We start from the raw sequence: 22,745 nt of genomic DNA on the forward strand, positions 1-22,745 counted from the left end.
TATAATGCTTATATGCAACATTCTTTTCTGGTCAAATTCTGCTGCTTATGATGATTCTAAATCTCTTTTGGTAAAGCTATAATTAGACATAAAGTACCATTTCTTGATATGATTGTTACAAATATGCTGGGGGAAAATGACCATATGTGTGATAACCACACAAGGTCATGCAAAAGTACAACAAAACAGCTTGCTGTGCTAGCATTTTGTTTTTGCTGCCTAGTGAAAATTAATACTTTAGAATGTTAAGAGGAGCTTAAGTAAGAGGCAACCACTGACTCAGCAAAACATTCGCTCCATCAGCTATCTCAGGAGTCATTCCCACAAGCACCCTCCCAGCAGAGAAGGGACTTCGAGAGTATTTTTTAAATTATAACAGTAGCCAGTCCTGGTATGGCATCAGAAGCCATGCGTCAAGCCCCATGCTAGCGTTTCCATGGTAATTCACTTCTTACCCATGGCTGGAGGGGTAAGACGACTCATCCGTGGATAAGAAGAGTCAGGCAGCTCCCTCCAAATCTACTTCTTGTCAAATGACAGCAGTATGATCTTGGGCAAGTCATTTAACCTCTCTATCTCACTGTCCTCATCTGTAAAGTGGGGAAACTAATGAGGTTGTTGTATTAAAATAACAATATACAGAAAGTGCTTAGAAAGTGTCTGGTACATGGAATGTACAAATTAAGTGTAATATAAGCTGTTATTACTTAATCCCATGATAACAGCGATATATTATTAGAAAATATATAGCATTATAAAATATTAATGTTAGCTATTCTTATTATCGTCCAACATGTTAGCTCAGCATCCTGTAGGTACACATACCCTAATAACACTTGCATCACCACCCTAGAACACTTCCAGAAAAAAAAAATGTACCACTAGGTAGAACTAATCCATCCCATACTTCCCAAACAAAAACACTCATCGTGTAAGCTCTGGGTAGGTACATCTTGTCTACAAACAGTAAGTGCCAAGCACATGAGGAAGATGGCCCTTCTCCAAGGAAGCTATTTGGAGCCTGGAGAGATTAGAATGCTTTTGCAATGTTCCTCCATCCCCACTCAAACCCTAAGCACTCCTTTTTCTTATAAGCCCGTTCGTACTCCACGCAATGCCTGGGGAGATGCAGGTAGTTCACAGCTATTCGGGCTTCTGCAGAGAGGCCATCTGGAAAGAACCCAGTCCAGCTGATTCTGTGACCTCACTGCTTCAAGAGAGGCAGCATGTAGTTGTTCAAGGCCTGTAACACTGTTATGAAAACTGACAAAGGGCTCTTCTGCAGCCCTGTCTTGGAGGCCCTTAGAAGCAGTGAAGGGTCTCAGAGGCAGACGGCACAGATGCAGAACTCTAGGCTGTAGTGGCTAAGCTAGATCATTCAGCTACACGGTTTTTACAGAAATTCAAATGAGAAATTCAAATGTAGTTATCGCTGCCTGTGTGGGTCAGCATAAGGGTTAGGTTGTAGGATTTAGACAGAAGCTTCCAGGAAGAGGAAGGAGTCGGGGCAGGGCATTCCAAGCACAGGGGAAATGGGGTAGACATCGGTATTTTTGAGGTGGCATGACATATTTAGGGAACGGCAAACAGCAGCTGGGGCAAGAGGCAGGAGGTGAAGACCACAAAGAGGTTGTGGTGAAGTCACAAAGTCTCAAGTGGCTTGCACAGGACACGCAAGAGAGGGTTGTGAAAGATGTATAGAGCCAAGGGATGTGGAGGGTGGACTAGAGAGAGGAGACTATGAGAGAGCAGCAGATGCTACTCCAGCTACAACGCCTCAGCTACCTGCGAGGCAAGAGGAAGGGTGTCTGGCTTGTTGTCTGTAAGGAGTGACTAGAAAGTTCTGTGGCTTTGTGTAGGCTCAGTGTCTCTGAAAAAAATTATAAAAATATGAGAGTATATATTTGCCAGTAATTAAGCCCCATATTTTGATTTGAAAAGTGATTAAATTTGTCTGACATGTACACAAATCAAGAAATAAGGAAAGATTTATTAGAAAAGGTGTGATAAAAGGAGAACTGATGTTATTTATTAACAGAAATATCTCGTCAAGGTGGCGGAATCTAAGGATCACAGTAAGAAGGAGTGTGGGCCCCATGTGCCTTATAGTTCCCTCCGTGGGTGAACTCCTTCCGCTAGATCAGATTCATATCACGGAAATGCAATAGTAAATCTAGAAGCCTTTGGACCTGGTAAAAGTGTGGGCAGAGAGGTTCAGGTATGTCTTCAGGAAGAAACATAATCTCACGAAACCAGAGAATTTATGTTGAGCAAGTGAACGTATGAGCTCAAAATTCAAGATAACACCCTTTGAAAAATCTTTCCACACAACTAAAATCATCAAAGTGAACTAACTCATTAGTGAAAGTTCAAGTCCTTTGCTTTAGCAACAAGAGACTTCTTTTTTCATTCATTCTTTCACTCACGTCTGCACCAACATTCGCGTGTACACAGCCGGCAGCCCCTGGGGCTGACGGCCTATGTGGGGACCAGGAAGCCGATGTGCAGGTGAGAGACCAAAGGCAGAGGAGGTGTCAGCTCCAGGGAAGGAGACTCATTTTAAATGAAAACAGCAATCGTTAGAATCTGGGGCAAAAAGGGTCCTGTTATAACAATAACTGCAAAAAGACTGATTAAAAGGCAAAATAGAAGTTAGATACAAATAGGTCAGGAAGGGCAGAGGCAGACTGACTAATGTCAAAGGCTTTCACTTAAAAGACATTAGAAAACATGAGATTGAGAAAACCAATTAGGAACGGAGACTTATTCTTAAATACCTACCAAGTGTTTGGCGCCCCTCTAGACATTGTAGACACACAGGAAGCAAATGCTTCTGTCTCACTCGGAAGAATTTAAAATCTAGTCAAGGAGTCAAAGCTGAGGACCCTGAGCGGTGAGATGAAATGATGCCCTGCGTGTGCACATCCACAGGAGGTGCTGGTATGTAGCGTCACACACGCACACGTCCCAGCCTCCCATGGCACCATAAAGCGGGGCCACGGGACGATCGACAGTGTCACAGAACTTGTGGGAGGGAGGTTGGTATGTGCTCTAGGCTCTCTGCCTTCAGAGGGAGGGTGGTATTATAGGACTTGGTTTTGTGCAATTCTAATTTTTTCTCCTTCCGTCCAGGTAAGTATACAGTCCCCTCTCTGACAAATAATCACATGTCACAAGTTAGACCTTTGGGGGAAAGAAGATGAGGCACGAAGCGCAGCTGTTTTACAAACTGCCTGGAACGGGTCTCACAGCCTGACGCCCTTTCTGCAACAGGCTGGCTCTCCCGCTGCGGGAGGGAGCAGGGCCTGGCGTGGAGGGACGTCCAAGGCAACTCTTGCAGACAAACTGCTGTGCGTGCCCCGTTGCTCTTCTACCTCGCCACGGGAAGGAAAGAACAGCAAAAACGGTGTCCTGGAATGCATGGAGAAATGAGGTCTAGAGCAAAGAAGACCATAGCCCCCTTTACCCTTATGAGCAACCCAAAATAAGGAAGTCCGTAAACATGGGGGGCTGTGGAGTAGGAGGTCTGCTAGTGAACCCCAACTCCACCACTTACGAGCACGGTGACACTGGGCAAACTAATTAACCTCTGTTACCTAGTTCTTTTACCCATAAAGTGGTGATAATAGTTAATCAGCCCATTTTATTCACCATAAAGTAAGGATTCTGTATTGTAAGGATTACATTATATAAACCATTGAAAACACTAACCAGAATGCCTGGTAAGTAGTAAGCACTCGCTAGGAACTTTTCCAGAAATAATGAGCAACTGTGGGGAGCAGCCATTAAGCTAAACTGAGGGTAGACACTGATGAGTACTTAAAGTAACAATGTGGAGTTATTTTCAAGGCAGGGACTCTCCAGACCGCATGAGTCGGGTCACCGCAAAGCAGAAAAAAGCACGTTCCCTTGACCATTACCTTCCAAAGAGGAACAACCAGTTTCTGAAAATCTGGCTGAAAAAGTTCCCATGGCTCGTGTACGACGAGACGCGCAACCTCATGTTCTGCGGCCTGTGTCGCCAGCACGGAGTGACGTCCAGGGGGCGTCCCGCGAGCCTCTCTCGCGGCACCGACAGCTTCAGCGCCGAGTCCCTCCGCGCGCACCAGCTCAGCGAGGCGCACGCCCGGGCTTCGCTGATGGAAGCCGCGAGGGGTTCCCCGGCGAACGGGCCCTCCTCGGAGCTGACGGTGAGGGCCCTGGGCAAAGTCACCCTCGGGAGGGTCGAGCACTTGTTCAGATCGTGCCACGCTCTGGCCAAGACGGGACGTCCGCTCAGGGATTTTATCTGGATGTGCGAGCTGGATGACATGAAGGGTGTCGATATCGGCCCCGTATTCAGGACGCAAAAATCAGCAAGAACCTTTACGTATTTCATTGCCGAAGCAGAGCGGAGAAATCTGAGGGAGAAGCTGGAGAAAAGTCCGTTTTTCTCCGTCATCAGCGACGGGCTCTCCGCCGGGGCGATGGAGAAAGCCGAACTCGTCTACGTGCAGTTCGCACACGCGGGAAAAGTGCATTGCCAGCTCGTCGGGGTACAGACGGCGGACGGGAAGGATCCTCTGCCTGTCAAAATCGCCATTGAGAAAACTCTAGAGAGAAATCTTCGGCTCGGGCTGTCGGACCAAGGCTGGGCGGAGAAACTGGTTGGCTTTGGACGGGCCGGTGCCCCTGGCTCAGAGGCAGAGAGCAGCGGGCTGGCCCTGCTTGTGAGAGAAATCCAGCCCCGCGTGCTGACCACGTATTGCTTTGCACACCACCTGGAACTATCTTACAAGGCGGTGTTCCAGAGCGTTCCCCTGTACGCCGACGTCAGGGACGCCCTTGGCGGCGTCCAGCGCTGCTCCCGCAGCTCTTCGCCCCGGAAGCGCTCTCCGACCTCCGGGTGCCAAGGCCCGCGCCTGCGCCCTACGGCGCCCGCTGGAGCGGGAGGCGGGACCTGGCTGCAGAGACTGCGGGCGGCCCTCCAGAGCTTCTTCAGGGCATACCCTGCCGTTGTCCAGCAACTGCGTTCAGTGAGTAATTTTGGAATACAGCCCTGTTGTAGTTTTTCAGACTAGTGGAAAGTATTTTTGTTGAGCATTTCGAAATGATACCTTTGAGAAGATAGACCACTCTTTTACTCCCAACCTGCGTTGCAGACGGGCGAGGGCAGGAGTGACACCAGTCGTCGGAAAGCCGAAGGACTGCTCGAGATCCTTCTGCGAGCAGACGTCGTCAGATTTGTTCACTTCCTGGCGGACGTCATCCACGTGCTTAGCCTTCTGTCCCACGTCAGCCAAAACAGCAGTTCTTCCATGGCAGATGTATTTGCTACCTTAACGTCAACGCTGGAAATGCTCAGAATGTATCAGACAAGGTGAGCAGCCGGATGAGCCAAGGGAATTGGGAGACCATATTCCAGGTGCTTTTTCAGTGAAGGCTTTACTTGAGCGGATTTTGTTTCTCCCCAGACCAGGGCCCAAAGAACGCAGGCTGGATTCGGTCACGCAATTTCACGGTAACTGCCTCAAAGACAAGGGAAGCATTTCTGATGTGAGAAGCATGGTTTTAACACGTCTCATCGAGAGGCTGCAAGGCTGTTTCAGAGATGCCAGCCACGATGTGGTGAAGGCAACCGTGATCGGGAGCTTTAAGTCGTGGCCCACAAAGAAGAAAGAGGGTAACCTATATGCACTCACTCTGAACTGACAGTTCTTTGAGTGCTTTTTAAAATATATGTGACTATTCGTTTGTATGTTGATGGCAGATTTTGGAGGAAAGGAGGTGTCTATCCTGACTGCACATTATAAACCAGTCTTGGAAGCCGCCAATGTGCAAATCGATGAAGTGGTCACTGAGTGGAGCATGTTGAAATCAGAGATTTATGACAGGTGAGCATCAGTAAACTAGTTGATATCTATAAATATTGGGTAAAAGTTGGGCATCTCGATCTTTTACATTTTTCACTTTCCCTCCTAGATTTCAGAACATCCGCAGACTGACATGGGATTTTGTGAATTCAGTTTGTTTACACAAGTATCCAAATATTCTGATGCTAATGGACCTCGTGCTGACCCTCCCTGCAAGTTCAGTGGAGGTGGGGAGGGGCTTTAGACAGCTACAACTCACCAAGTCACAAATGCATGCCAAGGTCAAGGCTGAGTGAGAGCTTGTCAGATCTCCTGATCATTCAGCTGAATTCTCCAGACATTAACAACTTTGACCCCAGGAAAGCTATCCATTTATGGAGTACAAGAACACCATCTTCAAGCAGTGAGGCAAGATCTAATTCAGATTGTTCATCAAACTCAGAAAGCCATCATGAAAGTGATTAGTAATATGACAGATGTTGACTTCATCATTCAACATAGCAGAAACGAAAAAAAAATTTTTCAAAAGCCTGAAACTTAAAAGTAAAACAGTCGACAGTCTTCACATCAAATGCAAAAGGCATTTGGTATCTTCCAGGCATACAAAGCAAAAGTCCAAAAGTTGGTTTTCCAGTAACTTTCTAATTCTACTTCTATATTTACATGTTCTTTCAAAGTCTTTGGGTGAGAGGTGTATATTTCTAAGCAATGGTGTTATTTTGATGTCATCTTTCTGAGAGTTATATGTAAAAATCATATCACTATATACCTTGTTTATTTAAGTAACAGGTCAAATATTATAATAGTTTTTACATTTCACACTAATGTTCACAGGTAAACAACTCCTATGTAATTGAAAATATTGTCTTACAACACTTTGCTTGTACCATGGTTATTAGAGAAGAAAAAAATTTATACATCTACCAACATTTTTCAATACTTTCAGCCTCTTCATGGTTTCGAAAGAGCTTACTTATGGTTTCATATTGAGAAACATGAATGATTTATTTCTAACTTATCTCTGAAAATTATACTACCTCAGAAAATATTCTCATTTCTATAAAATTGAATACTCAGGTTTGATCAAAAAGGGTAAAGAATTTATTTCTGAACAAACATCTGTGTGGCCAGTCATATCAAAGAAACAGATATTCTGCCTTGCTACGAAGAAAGTTACCTTCCAAATCTCAAAATTGTATATTTGGTTTGGCTTAAACCACTGAAATTTTAAAAGGATTATTGCATGTTCCTAAAGGTTAGAGAAAATGATGAAGTTTATTTTGGACTTTTATAAATGCTAAAGATTTAGATGTAAAAAGAAAAATTGGAGATGCTACGTGTATGTTTTTCACTGTTTGTATTTCTAAACAAAGAAGAATAGCCGTATACTCTGGACCTGAAAGATACTCGATATGTGTAGGAGTCTCTTCTGGCTCAAGGTACCTCTGCTATGGGAATTAGACAAGTTTAAAGCAGATTCATTTATTTTGCTTTCCTATTTCTTTTTAAATGCATGTGCATGCAATTTGAAATGAGAAACAGGCTCAGCAGATAGCTCTGTTGGACAAGGTAAAATAGATTAGTATATAAGAGTAAAACATTTAAAAGGTTAGTAATCTTTTATATAATATTTTGGAATAGTGAGCCAATTGCATGATTAAATTAACTCTTCCAATCCAATAATAAACAATTCAAATTTCCCTACACTTATAAAAACCAATATATTCTGATCTACAGAGTAAAATGAGGATAAAGGTGTTACCTTGATCACTCTAGTGCTGTGCATGCTTCTGAAACACCTTTATCCTATATTTACCAAAATGTTTTATTCTTGTGCCCTACTGCATAATAGGAAAGCTTAGAATATTTTTTAAAGTTCAACTGATTCTGAGTAAAAGGTCAAAAAATACTCTAAACTAAAATATGAAGTCTCAGTAATTTGCTCAATCTATAATAACATATTACTCAGCCAAATAAGACATTTTGACTTAGCTAAGAAAAAATAATGAGACAGCATCAGGAAATTGATTTTTGTTTTCATATTTTCAGAATGTCTTCTGCTTTGCTAAGGATTACTGCTTTAAATAATGTTAATAACATGATTCTCTGTCATGTAATTAAAAAATAGTTTTCATTGGATTATAGGCATAATAGGAAATAAAGCGTTCACTGACATTCTTCTTGACTTGGTGACCCTGAACCTCGGAACAAACCATCTTCCTAGTAGTTGGATGCACCTCACTCGACCTGAAGTAGGTATCGATTTTGTTTGGGATTTAAAGCTTTGAGAATTTTTATTTGATCAAGTCAATAGTTTTAAAATAACCAGTACTTGCACAGTAGCTGACATTTTGTCGTTAACCAATAAAAACTGAATGATTGAATGAATGAACTTGCACTTTAGACGCATGCTCAGGATTGGAAGAATGAGGGAAGATGCCATCAGTCAGTGACCAGGAAGCTCAGCCCATGAGTTTGCATCTATTGCTGCCTGATGGAATGATCCTCAGTAGTAAAAGTAGATGATTCTGGCAGTTCTTGCTTTTCATCATGTTCTGTTTCTTTAGACTGGATCAGAAAACAAAGTGGTTAAAGAGTATTTCCCTACCAGCAGGGCGGTGGGGCCCTTCCATGACCACCACTGTCACTTTTATCCCTCCCCTGTTGACAATGTGCAAAGTGGACTGGAGACACCGGTGGTGTAAATTCCCTGGGTAACAGTGAGCAGAAGCACAAATGTCAAAGAGGTGGAAGGTGAAACATGTCCCAGGGACTGCCTGGTGTAGAGTGGTTGGAACGTAAGTCACAACCAGCTTAATCACCAGCCTGGGATCCTGCTTTCTTCATGTGAATAATCTCTTCCTGAGAAACATGAGCGAAGAGCTTCCCAATAGAGTCATACAATCATTCCAATGGCATTTCCTGTTTTCTCCCAGTTGCAGGAGCTAACGTCTTTACTGACAGTAAACTCAGATTTCGTGGACTGGCGGAAGTTCTTGTTAGTGGCTTCGCTGCCTTGGCCCATCGCCCTGGAGGAGGAGCTCCTGGAGACCCTGCAGAGGTTCAAGGATGTGGATGAGGAGCAGTCGGGCACCATCACCTTCCAGCAGTACATGCAGGTGGCTATCAACACCGAGTGGCACGAAGACCAGACTACTTTGGGCCTAAGAAGTAAAGAGAATCTAACTGGTGACCTTTACCAGAGCAATCCTGGTAGAGAACAGAATCTAGACCACAGAGGACTGGGGAAATGATGAGGCCTCTAGGAAATGAAGATAAGAAAAAACAACTCATTTTTGAGAAATTTGAGTAAGGAAGGAATGAGCATGAAATCTCCTAACTAGGAAGGGCTTGTATTGCTTATTTTGTGTCCATGAATTGAATTCATCCTCTTGCTCACCGTTTCACAGTGCTGGTAGACACAAAAGACAGACACAGGTATGGGGTGCCCATTCTGAAATAGGGCGTTACCCTCTAGCTGCCCGCATCTCAAATGTAGGCCAGCACTGAAAGCTCATGCCCCTCTGGCTTCTCTTTTTCCTTCCATAATTATTGGATGGAGTGCTCATCGCCCGGCCTGAGGTGCTCACACTCACACAGCTGAGCCAGAGGAAATAGCACTTACACGTTGAGAAGGTTCCTTCATGGATGATCAAAAAAGTGTTCAGCTGACTAGGCTCTGATTTATCTCCCAAGAGGGGCAGTTTATGACTTCTATCACTGTCCTGGACTTACAACTTGTAAAGATGATTTTGTTTAAAAACAAAACAGCAAAGCCAAACTTACTCTGTTTTCATCATTGGCTTAAGACTTTAAACAGTGGTCATTGGGCAATTACCAGCCTTCACTATTTACAGTATGTGCCAATTAACACAGGATATTGATTTAAACATCCTTTTTCACAAACATGAACCAAACAAAGGGTGTTAGTGTTTTTCACCAAAGTGCTGCACCAACACCAGAAAGTTCCCTTACTAAAGGTGTGACTTTCTTAGAGAAAGCTGGGCTGCTGCTTTTAATCGAAACTCAGAAATACTTCCTTGGGCACCCCCTATGTTTTGGGGGCAGTTGATTTCTGAGCTCTGCGCTCCCCTCTTTCTCACAGTTCCCCGCACTTCCCACTCCTCGGGAGCCCCAAGACCAGCAGGCCGTTTACAGAGGCACGCTTGACCATCCCACATCAGAACTTTCACAGATTTCCAACACTCACCAGCTCACAAAAAGAAAAAAAATATATTATTTTATGGAAAAAGTCAAAACAGCTTCTAGGGCAACATTTCGTAAGATTTATTGAAAATGCCACATTAGAACAATAAAATAACTACATTGCCGAGATGAAGCTTTGTGAGAGAAAAAGCCTCTCTACTCTGCTTTTTATTTTGTCTGTCTGTTTTCTTTCTTTTCTTTTACCTTTTTTTTTACTAATTGCAAGTTCACCACAACAGCCACATAAGAGTGGGCTGATTTCCCCAGCTTCTAAAATGGAATGAGATACAAGGTTTGTGAAGTCAGCTGGGCTGCATGCCTCATCTAAGCCACGCGAGCATAAAAGCCCACATGCCCCGTGCTCCCATCCCTCCTGCAGCTGCTGTAGGCTGCCTCTGTGGTGCGTGCGTGTTTAGTCACACTTGGGCAGGATTCTTTGATGTTCAACTCTCAACTCATCTTCTGTCGGTGAGAATGCAGCTTATTGTAGGCTTACTGAGTCAGACGTTCTAGGATTCAAACAGTGCAGTACTCATTTTCTAAGGGAAAGAAAAAAATCTTTGGCCATATTTCAGCAAGAGAATGCTAATGACATTTCCATATTTTCGGGACATACAGGCTAACTACCCAGTGAAGCAGGATGCGGTGGACTGAACCTTGCTTTATCCATTTGAACCCTGCTAACAGGTTCACGTTGACCATTTCATATCGTAAACATTTTCATGGATGACTTTTCAAAAATCATAAGTTGGTTTCCAATTGGGTTATTTTTTTTCTTTTTAATGTGGCCCTCTTATGTGTGAAACATTTTGAAACAGTTTTCTAGTTTATGAAATATTATATTTAGAAAACTAATAAAAATGAGCCATTGGTTTTAAGACTAGGGAAGATTTCTGTGCTTCGAAACCACTGGATGTGGAGTTGATAGTGGCTGAACTATGGAGGAGAAGGGAGGGATCCTATCTCTGCTCTTTATTTCCTCTCTGGCTTCTTTTATCATTTCCTCTCTGTTACTAGTTTTCAGCAATTTGATTATTGTGTTCCTCAGTCTAGTTTTTTCTGCTTGGGGTTCACTGAGCTTCTTGCAACTATGAGTTTTTAGTTTTTATTTAATTTGGAAATTTTTCAGAATTTTTTTGCCAAATACTTTTTCTGCACCTTCGGCCTTCTCCAAATCCAGTCATATATTTATTGCCCTACAGGTCACTGATGCTTAGCTCATTTTTTTCCGGGCTTTTTTCTCTTTATTTTGTATTCATTTCTATTTCTGTGTCTTCAAGTTCACAGATTATTTCCTCTGCAGAGTCAAATCTGCTATTAACACCACCCAGTGTATTTTTCACTTCAAGTATGTATTTTTTATCCCTAGAACTTCAAGTTGGCTTTATCTAACATCTTGAATTTCTTTCTTATTGTGTGCATGTTTTCCTTCATGTCCTTGAACAAAGGAAATATATTCAGAATAGCTAAGTGAACATTATCTTTATTCATTCTATCATCTGCGTTCATTTCTATTGATTGGTGTTTCTCTCTGCTATAGGTCTTTTTTTTTTTTTTACCTTTTTGCATGCCTAGTAACTTTATATTGGATACCAGATATTGTGAATTTTATATTATTGGGTGCCCAGTTCTGTATACTTTAAATATTGTCAGATCTGTAGTGATGTTACTTGGAATCAATTTTATTATTTCATGCTTACATTAAGAGTTGTAAGGATGTGTCAAAAACCATTTGCCTATATGTGTGAAGGTTAATTTCTGGGCTTTCTGTTCTGTTCCACTGATCTTCATGTCTATTTGTATGCCAGTACCACACTGTTTTAATAACGGTAGCTTTGTAGTAAGTTTTGAAATCAAAAAGTGTGAATCCCTCAGTTTTGTTCATCTTTTTCAGTATTGTTTTGGCTAACTGGTATCTCTTAAAATTCCATATGATTATTAGAATGCATTTTTTTAGGTCTGCAAAAAATGTCTTTGAGATTTTGATAGGGATTTTATTGAATCTGATCACTTTAGGTAGTATCTGCATCTTAACTATGCTGTTTTCCATTCCAGAAACACAGAATGTCTTTCCAGTTATTTCAGTCTATTTTACTTTCTCTAAGCAATGTTTTCTAGCTTTCACTGTACAAGTCCTTCACCTCCTTGGTTAAGTTAACACCTAAGAATTTTATTCCTTTTGATGTTATTGCAAATGTAAATGTTTTCTTAATTTTCTTTTTAGATTATTTATTGTTAGTCTACAGAAATGGAACTAATTTTTATGTGTTGATTTTGTACCTTGTCACTTTGCTGAACTCATTTATAAGTTATAATAGTTCAAAAAAGAAAACATGATTTGTAGGAGTGGGTCCAGAGCTGCCTTTAGTGTGGGCCAATCTGGCCCAACCACCATGGCCACACCTACCCAGTGCCTTACATATCAGGAGGCCCTCTCCCTCTGCCTGTGGGCAACATGATCTCTTCCCAGCCCTGTGTGAGTCTCAGGACTTGTTGTGGTTCTTTCCCCAGCTTCTGGTATTTTACACACACACACACACACACACACACACACAGATTGGCTCTTCATCGAGATGTGAGGAGATCCCTCTGCAGATCTCAAGGCCTCTCTCTCTCTCTCTCTCTCTCTCTCTCTCTCTCTCACACACACACACACACACACACACATTATGCCCTGAAACTTCTAGCCATCTTGGCCTCCTTCAACTCCAGAATCTGTCTCATCAACTCAGCCAGACCACCAGGCTCTGTCTGGACACCCCTCCCGGCACTGCAGCCCGGAAACTCCCTCTAGGCTGGAAAAATAGTGGGTATTCTCTTCTGCTTTCCTTCTGTCAGCAACTACTGCACTGTGTTGTCTGTTGTCTAATGTATGAAAACACATGTTTCATGTATGTTGTCCATTTTTCTTGTTTTTTTTTGAGGCAGGAAGGTAACTCTGAAGTCTGTTACTCCATCACATTCTAAAGCAAGATCCTACCTGTGCTCCTCATCTCTCTATTCTCCCAGAAAGTGGTACCTACCCTCCAGATTAGTCACTGGGCCAAGGTCGCCTCCTGGTCAGTGCAAAAGCACTTACATCCAAAGCCAGGCCCATGCTGGACCGTAGCTGCTCCTGAATCTTCTTCCTCCTAGGCTTTCACACAGCCACCATCTCCCAGCCCAGCATTTCTTTGTCCCAAATGAAAATAAAAGTCAGTCCTCACCTCTGGGGACTACTCAATGTCACTGCAGCCTCCTTTCAAAGTACAGGTGATTCTTAGAAGGAAGGAAGGCACAGACCAGAGACCAGAGTCAGGTTCAGTAAGCCAGTGGCTCTTGGCAGTAGCAGTGCTGAGAGCAGGTTGTCACCCTGGGAGATGGCAAGGGAGTGAGACTGGCAATAAAATGCTTAGGTAAATGAAGTGCTTACCATGTATAAAAATTAGGCTTAATAAGACACAGTCTTTGAGCCCAAGGAATTTAATAACTGATTTTCAACAGCAGACATGAATTACAACACCGAAAGGAATGAACTAAGTGTAAGATTTGAACAAGTCAAATTAGGTTCATAGCAGAGATCAAGGAGGGCCTCCTGGCATAGGTGTGATCTGAGCCAGGACTGTGTAGTTTACATGGGTAGGCAGGAGGTCACCTCACATAGGAGGGTGATGTGAATGAAAGAGAGTAGGAAACAGTCTGAGCAGAGACTGACACGACAAGATTAAGGTTTTGAGAAGATTGATAGGATGCATGGTACAAACTAACACAAATAAAAGGGAGACTAGAAACAAGAACAGCTCTGAGGTTACTGGGGAGGCCTGGATGGAGTAATGAGGCTCTATACCAGTGTGGGAACAGACGGGAGGGAGAGAGGATGAGGCACTGCCCAAGGGGAACCAAGGGATTTCGCAATTGGTGTTAGATACGGGCTGAGAAAAAGCGATGTCAGTAAAAGGTAGGCCTTTGAGCTCATGAGTCGGTCAGTCAGTCACTCAACAAAGATTTTCCAACACCAGCGATGTGTTCCAGCACTACCTTGGGCCTTGAGAACAGACAACAACACAGGCGGGCGTGTGACTGGTGAGCTGCTGTCACAGGTGCAGGGCCTTCCCCCACACAAAATACTGCTATGCAAGCAAAATCTAGGGCAGTGACCTACAAGCTTCATCCCATGTTTCAAGTTCAAATGCCGCTAGCATCCCTAGTATGTGGGTTTTACCTTGTACATTGTACATGTGTACTTCTGCATTGATATATTGGGTTGGCCAAAAACTCCATTTAGTTTTTTCCATAAAAGAAAGACACATTTTTCATTTTCACCAGTAACTTTATTGAGTTGGATATGTTGAGTATGTCGGCTCTCTCCCACTATTGGCTTCCAGTGGGCAGAAACCAGGGGTGCTGCTAAACATCTTCCAATGCACAATACAGCCCCACAGCAAAAATTCTTCGGCCAAAATGGCAGTAGTGCCAAGAAACCTCCCACACCACATTTGACATGTTTGATCAGTCACAGCACCTTCCCCATACACTGCACAAATCTTTTTGGCATTTTTACCTTCCTTGAAATAATAAAGCATAATAACCCCAAAATGTTGCATATTTTTCCCATCTCCAATATTAAAATAGCTGCACAAAATTCACCAGTTTTGATAAGTTTTTTTAAATGCACACTGATATGACAGCTGTCATAATACAATCGAACAAAACTGTTTCAAATCAAGTCAAAGACAACTAAGCACTCCTGCAGTCATTGTATGGAAAAAACTAAATGAACTTTTTGGCCAACCCAACACATTAGCAAATTTTTAAAAATAAAAATTACAAAAAACTCAGCTCAAAATACATGTGAATGTTAGTTCTAGTATTTTCTCCTCCATCCCATGGGTTCTCCAATCTGCTGCAGACACCTACCTGCACAAGACGGGTTCAGTCTCTGTGACTTCTAAAGGAACAATTACATCTCAGCGTAACATACGAATAATTTTCTTTCTTTGTGTATAGGCCGGTCTCTGGTTCACGGGGGATGAAGATATAAAAATTCCGGAGGACCCTTTCGAACCCCTGCCATTCAATAGGCAGGGGCATCTTATAGAGGTAATTACCGAGGTCACTGCGACACTGACCAATTTCTTTGTCGTTTCTTCCACTTGTGTGACTTGTTTTAGACACGCTGCCCCCCTCCAGCTCCTCTGCTGTGTCCCCAGAGTACAGGCTCGAACACTCCCTCAGCGGCAGCACAGAGGAGCCCTGGGGAAGGAGCAGGGCCGAACTCTCAGGATCCTACTGTTACAGAACAACAAGGGGGGGCCAAAGGCGATATACTACTACCCGAAAGGAAGCCCCCAGGTCCGTTATGTCTGCCACCTTATAGGAAAGACATCTCTCAATGCCAGAGATTCGTGAAAAGGAAAGGAAATGTTTATTTAATGCTATACAGACTTAAAGTAGTGACCTAATGTCTTCATCAAAATCCCAAAGTCTTTTAAAACACCCACAAACACACACAGTCCTTCCTTCTCCCCTTTGCCCAGTCTGGGGTACCGTATCTCAGGAAAAGAAATAGAAGTCCGCCGCTCAGGCAGCCCCCAGTTCTTCCCAGTAATCCATCTCAGCTGGTAGGCCTCCCTCGGTTCCCGGCACCATCAGCTGTGTCGCCAGGATCTGTGCTAAAGCCGGGTGGTGGTTCCCCCTTCTAAAGCTGCGGGGGTCCTCACTCTGGCAAAGCCGAGAGAGGTTCTCTTTCCACTGCCCCAGCCGCATGGTCCTCTCTGCACAATGGCCTCAGGAGTCCCCACTCTGGCAAAGCTGCATGGTTCTTTCTCCCAGAGCCACGGGAATCCCCACTCAGCCAAAACCCCGTGGTTCTCCCTCCTCAATGGCTGCAAGGAGGAGGGTCGCCACTCTGCCAGAGCCTAGTGGTGGTTCTCTGCTAAAGCCGCATAGTGATTCTCTCTTGCAGGGCTTCGGGAGTCCGCACTCTGCTAAAGACCAAGTGGCTCTCCCCACTGCCCCAGCCGCCTGGTCCTCCCCCCAGTGGCTGCTGCATCTGGGTTTAAATCCCCATGCCAATCTTCCTCTGCAGCCCCATTTCTGACTCCTCCCACAGATGGCTACACCTGCCAGCACTCTCACATCCTTCCAGCTTTACTGGGCTGCCATCGTGAGTCTGGGCAGGTGTGGCCCCATGTCATGGAGCCAGTCTTCTCCAAGCTCCCACGCAGGCTCTGTAACTCCGGGAACCTGCCTCCCAGTTACATCTTGGGGTGGAAGTGACTTCCATTCCCCTGGCTCAGAGCAGGGCCACAGCTATTTAACATATCTATGCAACCAGTTAAACGTTATAGATGTGTTAAATGACCATGCCAGAGGTTAGCTGCAAAGCTGTTGCTATGCAAAACAGCTCTCAATGGCCCTGCTCCATGTGTCCCTTCCCCCAACCCACACGTGTGGGGGGTGGGGGAAGGACATCCTAATATTTCCTGGACACCTTGAGTTCTGGACCCCATTCCAAATCCCTATTTGGGGTCCCCCTCTTGGCTGCACGCTGTTACGCTACCGTCCCCTCTCTAACCGACCTCGGACAAGCTCCACCGCCTCTGGGGCTTCTCGCTTCTCCTGCGTCAAATGAGCCAAGATGCTACCACATCTGTCTCCAAGTGTCCGTCTGATTCTGAAAGCCTGGGATAAAAACTGTCGTTTCACCAATGTACATTTTGGTTCATTTCTTTCTGGCTTTGACTAACATGCACAACATACCAAGGCTTTGCCTATAGTATTGCCCATGGCCTATCAGATTTTGTTATTATCAAGAATGTTATTATCATCCATAGGAATTATTGACGATGATATTATAATGGTAGTGGTAGTATGTTGACAATAGTAATAATGTGAATATTATTATTACCTTTTATTCCTGAAGCCACAGTAGAAAGCAATACCTTAAAATCTAAACATTACTCTGACTTGAGTATAAATGTTTAAAATATAAAAATACGCATAACACAGCCAAACTCAGTAAGGTATGAGCAGAGCTGAATGGTGGATAAGGCTATCACAGCATACTATGCATATCGATTATTCCATTTCCGGCCAACCATTAGTCCAAAATTGCAGTACAAAATTGAGCACGACTCCAGTTATAACCTCAAAGTGAGCAATTTCCTTCAATGGGATGCACATTCTTTCAGCACCTCTGCTACATGCTAGCAGAGAGCAGGTAGGAGAAAGGGTCCAAGAATGACCCCGAGGGTCCAAGACATGAGGCTACAGGGGCAGCTTTTTGTTTGGGCTGTCGCTGACTTTTTACGATGTGAACCAGGTGTGGGAGGCTGAGACCCATTCTCCCGTCAAGCTTTGGGAGGCTGGCCGACTCTAAATGGTTTTGTGAACAAGTCTGCAACAACATAATCGGGTTCTTTGTTCGCTGGGAAGAAGCCAGCAGACTGAGTAGCACCTTCCTTTCCAGACAGACGGTTTTAGAATGCCAGTCGAGGGCAGAGCCTTTTAGCTGCTTTCCCAGCCGCCAAAGCCAGAAGGCAGCTGGTGCGAGTCAGCCCCAGGGATGCAAGGCAGCAAAGCAGGGAGGGACCTTTGGGTTCCAAGGAAGGGAGAGGCCCCCACCTGTTGCTGCCCAAACTGCTGAGGAGTGACAGGGAGGAAAGGGACAAAGCTAGGAGCAGAGGTAGGACTGTGAAGCCTGATAAGGAAGCGCTCTTACAGGTCAAAGGATGGCTGATGTGTGCATGGGTGCACCTGGTGTGTGTCGTGGTGTGTGTGCATATGTATGATGTCCAGAGGACCTAACACGAGGGAGGAATGGTGTTTCCCATCCCTCCCTGCCTCAGGCTCTGGGTGCACAGCCTTTTGTAAATCTCGGTGCTCTTAAACCGGGGTTAAAACCACAGGCTCCACTGCTGACAGCTTCTGAGGTCTTGATGGAGTCACCCAAGCTCTCTGCCCCATTTTGTCCCCTCTCTGAGGGGGCTGTTACGGAGAGTGTGTGATTGGTCCTGTAAGCTAAACAGACACTAACCGTGCTACCTGCGCACGGTGGAAGAGTGGTTAATGGTTAACATACCGAAGGAAGAGGTGCAAGGAGAAAACGTGGGGCAAGTTTACTCCGTTGGCTGCAACGCGAATAGAAAAGCCAAATCAGGAAGAAACAAAGCCCGTGAGGAGGGAATTCTGAGCGTCAGGACCCTTGGGCTCTGTTCTCGGCTCTGTCACAACGCACTGCAGGGCCCAGAGCAGGTCCGTCCGCCCCCCAGGGCCCCTGCATCCTCTCAGAGAGAAGGGCTGGGCTTCCGTCTAAGGTTCCTCCGGCTCCCCTGCCTCGTCATCTGCGCTCTACATGACCCAGGGCCTGTCTCAAGCCACACCCAGCAGGGACCCCTGGGGACAGGCCACGGCCACTGTCCAGGGGCTTGGGCAACTCAGAGTGCAGGCCCTGGGTGCAAGGCCCAGCAACACCCACAACAGGAGCCCTGAGACACGTCTACGCTGCAGTCACACCGCTGTCCCCCGACAGTGACAACGCACAGCGACTGACGACTGACGGGGTCGGCAGCTCTGTGCCGGCTCCCCAGCTCCCCACCCACTCGACACCCGGAGCAACAACGACTCCTCTGAGTAAACTGTCCCAGTGTTCTAAAGATTCTTAGGGATTTCCTGAGAGAAGTCCATTGACTTTTGCTATATTCAAACTCACAGCTGTTGTCTTTATCTCTTCTCCACCGCTCTGTCCCTGTGCAATTCTCCCATTGCTCTATGTGTATTCGTTGAAGCCGAGCCCATGGTGTGAAGCACTGGCCATTTGCTGACAAATCCCAAATGCCTGTTTCCACCCAAAACTCTTACAAGTGTTAGTCTCCTAGATGCACCTGCCCACGTGGCACCCCCACTTGAATGTCCTAGCAGGCGTCTCCCACTCATGTCCCCAACCAAGAACCCGATCTCCCATCCATGCTGCCCCACTGTTCCCATCTCCACCCAAAGCTCTGTCCATACAGCCAGTGGCAACTCCACCCCTTCAGTCGCTTAGGCCAACCAAAACCCCAGGAGTCACACTCAATCCCTCAGGAAATCCTGGTGGACAGAATACAGGGTCCGGCACAAACAGCGCCCCTTTTTTATTACAAAATCCTAAGCACTTAATTCTGCAACATAGCAATATCACACTCAAGCACACCATATGACATTTTAGGTGAAATTTCCAAATTAAAACTACAGATTATTACACCCATATTATGACCCTACCAACCACATTCAAGCACTCCTGCCGAACCCTGCACATCCAGGATCAGACCACCCTCCCAAGCCCCATTGCCGTCACTGGAACAAGCCACAGTCGACTTCAGCTGGGTGGCTGCAAGAGCTTCATGACGTCTCCCTGTTTCTCCCTTTCCCGGGCTTGGATCACAGGCAGATCACGCAGCCTCTTCACACCACCCCGCAGCTCTGCCTGTTGCTCCGAGGAAAAGCTGGAGTCCTTAGGAGGCCAGCCTGGCTTTGCGTCTTCTGGCTCTTTGTCCCCCTCTCCCCCCCATCTCCTGCTGTTCTGTCCCTGCCTACTCTGTCTCAGCTGCACGGGCCCACTCTTTGCTGAGCAATGGGCAAGGCATGCACCCACCTAAGGCCGTCGGCCTCAGCAGTGCCCCCTGCCTGGCACACGCTTGCGTGGGCTGTCCTAAATCCCTGTCCCTTCCAAATCTTTGTCCAAATTTCAACTTCTTTCAATAGACCGTATTCCGCTTCTTTGTTGACAGACATAATGATGTGTTATACCTGCATAGAATTTATCAGACCAATCCAGGAGAAATACAACTAAAGTTCAGTGATTCGTGTAAAAGAAATGGGAGATAAGTACCCAAGGACAATGTCATCTACCTGTTAGTGTTAGTCCCCCTCTGCTCCTAGTCCTGCTGGAAACCCCATGCAGTAACTCAGAGGCGGTAGGAAGACGAAGGAACTCACGGTCCTGGGTGAACCCAGCCTTCGTGTCGGAAGGAGCACGGAGCGTCTCAGCCTGGCCCTGTGCCCGACTGACAGCAGACACTCAGCAACCGTGTGATGATAGGGCGGCTGAAGGAATGAACTTATGGGTCCCACCCACCCTGATTCTTTTTTGCTTTGTTAGCAGAACAGATTCTGTGCATTTCATTTTTTCTGTGAAAGTTATTTTTTTTTTGAATTTTTATCAGATCTGTCAAATATCAGAAGTTTCTTCTTCCGGCTTCACCTGTGTCTAATTAAATTTGCTCGTCGTCGTCGTCAGGATCGCCGGCGGCAGAGCACAGCGTGGTAGCTCTGGGTCAGGGCACACGCTTCTCAAAGCGCAGGCCAGGGCCAGGCGCCGTGGAATCACCTAGGCGCCTGCTAAATGCACGGAACCCTAGGCTGTCCCCAGAACCACTGCTTGATTGGAGTCCGCATGTTTAGAAGGTTCTCCAGGTGACTGTATGCACAGGTTTGAGAAGAGCCGGTCACCTCCCCGGACGGCACCTTGTCGGCTTTCGGTGTGGCCTGTGCGCCCCGGGCTTCGGCCTCGGCTTTGCAGGGCCCCTGGGGATGTTAAGTTCCCAGGTCCTAGCTCCCCGTGCTGACAAGTGCACAGGACACTGTTCACGGAGCTGACCGTCCCCTCTGTCCTTAGAATGAGGGAGACACTTGCCAAACAAAGTGGTGCTCAGTGGTCAGCACGCTCTCTCCCTGGAGGTGAGCCCACACGTTACTGTCCGGAGTTTACGTACGAAGTTCAGAGCAAGGTGGGCCAGCTCAGAGACGTTTATGGCGAGAGTCCTGGTGTCTCTGGGCATTGCTCTCTTCCCGTCTCCCCACTCCCACAGAGAGGGACGTACCAGAAAGTTCATGTTCAGGAGTCAGGGCCCAGTTTGTCAAGGCGGCACTGAGGACAGATAGATAGAGGGGTCCTTGCTCTTGGGGCCCCCTTTCCCTGCTTTGCAGGGAGCCCCACCCTCTTCAGTGACACAGTCTTTCCCAAGTACGTTAATACCATTGATGCGCACATGGTTTTCTTTACCATCAGAATTCCACGAGCTAGTTTCTATGGTTTTTTACTTAGCATATTCTTCATTCAGTACCATTTGTTATGTGGGTTTCCCTGATTCGGTCCTCAGAAAGTGACCTTATTCTAAAGCTACTGGAGGAAGGCCTTCATTGCCTGTCTGCCTTTTGACTGCTGTGGGCATGCATTACACGCTTGCTGAAACTGCTTTTGGGTGACAGTTTTTCTTTAGGCTGTTTGCTGACTTTGAGACGGATCCACCCCTGCTCGACTACACGTGGATGCTGCTTTATTTTGCTTGCCACCCGGATCCCGTGGAAGGGGTCTACAGGGCCCTCAGCGTGGCCACCGGGACTCGTATCTTCCAGCCAATCGAAACTGCGACTGTCATTGCAGAAGAGGTAACTTGAGTTCCCGAAAGGGACTCTCACTGGGTTCTGGAGGGGGTGGCCAGAGATCCTAAACTTCCAACAACAAAGACTGTGTTCTTTTCATTTTCCTGTTTTCCTGGGTACCTAGCACAATGCTGTATATATACCGGGTCTCCAAGAAAGCCTTATCCAATTGGACTAAGAACTGGTGCCCACTGTCCAAAAAATGCTTCTATAGTAAAGTCGAAGTTTGCGCGAAGCTCCCTGCTGGCATCAAAGTGTCCCTGTAAAGGACGGCCTTCGCTGGCAGGCAGTGCTCATCCTGATCAATGAGGAAGAACTGGGTAACAGCGCAATCAATTTGTCACACTTTAGGGGAATTCTGTATCAAACTAATTCAGGGCTTAGACGCACCCCGCATGTATGTCCCACGGATCGCGTCTCAGGCCAAAGCCCAGCCACCTGCAATCCACAGGCACTTGGTGTCACCTGTATCCAAGGACAGAGAAGCTTGATATCCAATAAAATCTCCGTTCTCCTTAGACTTCTAAGGGGTTGGCATTCCCTGGCCTTTCCAGGTGGGAATGCCCCAGAATAGGGTAATTAATGTACCTATTAGGTGTCCACTGGCATGAGTTTTTACTCTTTAGTCTTCCCAGGCCTGATCTTTTGGGGATAGAGCTGTGACCCTCAGGGTGAAATGCTTTCTCCTGTTCTTCCTTGGTAGACTCAGAGGGGTGAGGTGACCCCCAGACCAAATCCCTCGGACGTCTTAGCTACACTTCTCTTCCTTTCATGCATGTTGTCGGAGTAGGGTTCATGCATGTTGTCGGAGTAGGGTTCATGCATGTTGTCAGAGTAGGGTTCATGCGTGTTGTCGGAGTAGGGTATGCTGGGTCCCTCAAGGGGCAGGGGTGGAAGGGGACATCCCTGTGACAGCTTTCACATGTGGGAAAAAATACACTGTCTTGGACACAACCCTAAATTGTGTCTGTCCCTGAGCAGATGGACAGGCCGTCCTTTCCCTCCCACCAGGGCCAGCACAAGGCCAGAGAGACGCCGAGTGTGCTGACAACTCCAGGTGTCTCTGTGGAGAGCCATATAAACACAGACCTGGATAAGGGGAAAGAGTCTTGTAGGTCTCTGAAGGAAGAACACTTCAAGTGAAGACCGCCATTAGTGCAAAAGCCCTGAAGTGGTGTCATGCCTGGTGTATTCTGAGAAACAGAGAGAGTCAGCCGCTGTGGCTGGACAGGAGTGAGCTGGAGGAGTGGCTGGAAGGGAAGAGGGATGGGGAGAGAGCTCAGA

General features: G+C 46.0%; 1 protein-coding gene across 1 annotated transcript in view; it reads left to right on the forward strand.

The window, feature by feature from the left end:
- SPEF2 (sperm flagellar 2) overlaps nt 1–22,745 on the forward strand; it is a 138,573-nt gene that overhangs the window by 106,292 nt on the left and 9,536 nt on the right. Inside the window, exons 30-33 of the mRNA XM_045847804.1 lie at nt 7,998–8,104; nt 8,789–8,971; nt 15,045–15,137; nt 21,288–21,467. Coding sequence (XP_045703760.1) covers nt 7,998–8,104; nt 8,789–8,971; nt 15,045–15,137; nt 21,288–21,467 — 563 coding nt within the window. The remainder of the gene's footprint in view (nt 1–7,997; nt 8,105–8,788; nt 8,972–15,044; nt 15,138–21,287; nt 21,468–22,745) is intronic.

Source organism: Phyllostomus hastatus, unplaced genomic scaffold (assembly GCF_019186645.2).
Source record: "Phyllostomus hastatus isolate PE091 unplaced genomic scaffold, TTU_PhHast_1.1 phas_contig_58, whole genome shotgun sequence".
NCBI lineage: Eukaryota > Metazoa > Chordata > Mammalia > Chiroptera > Phyllostomidae > Phyllostomus > Phyllostomus hastatus.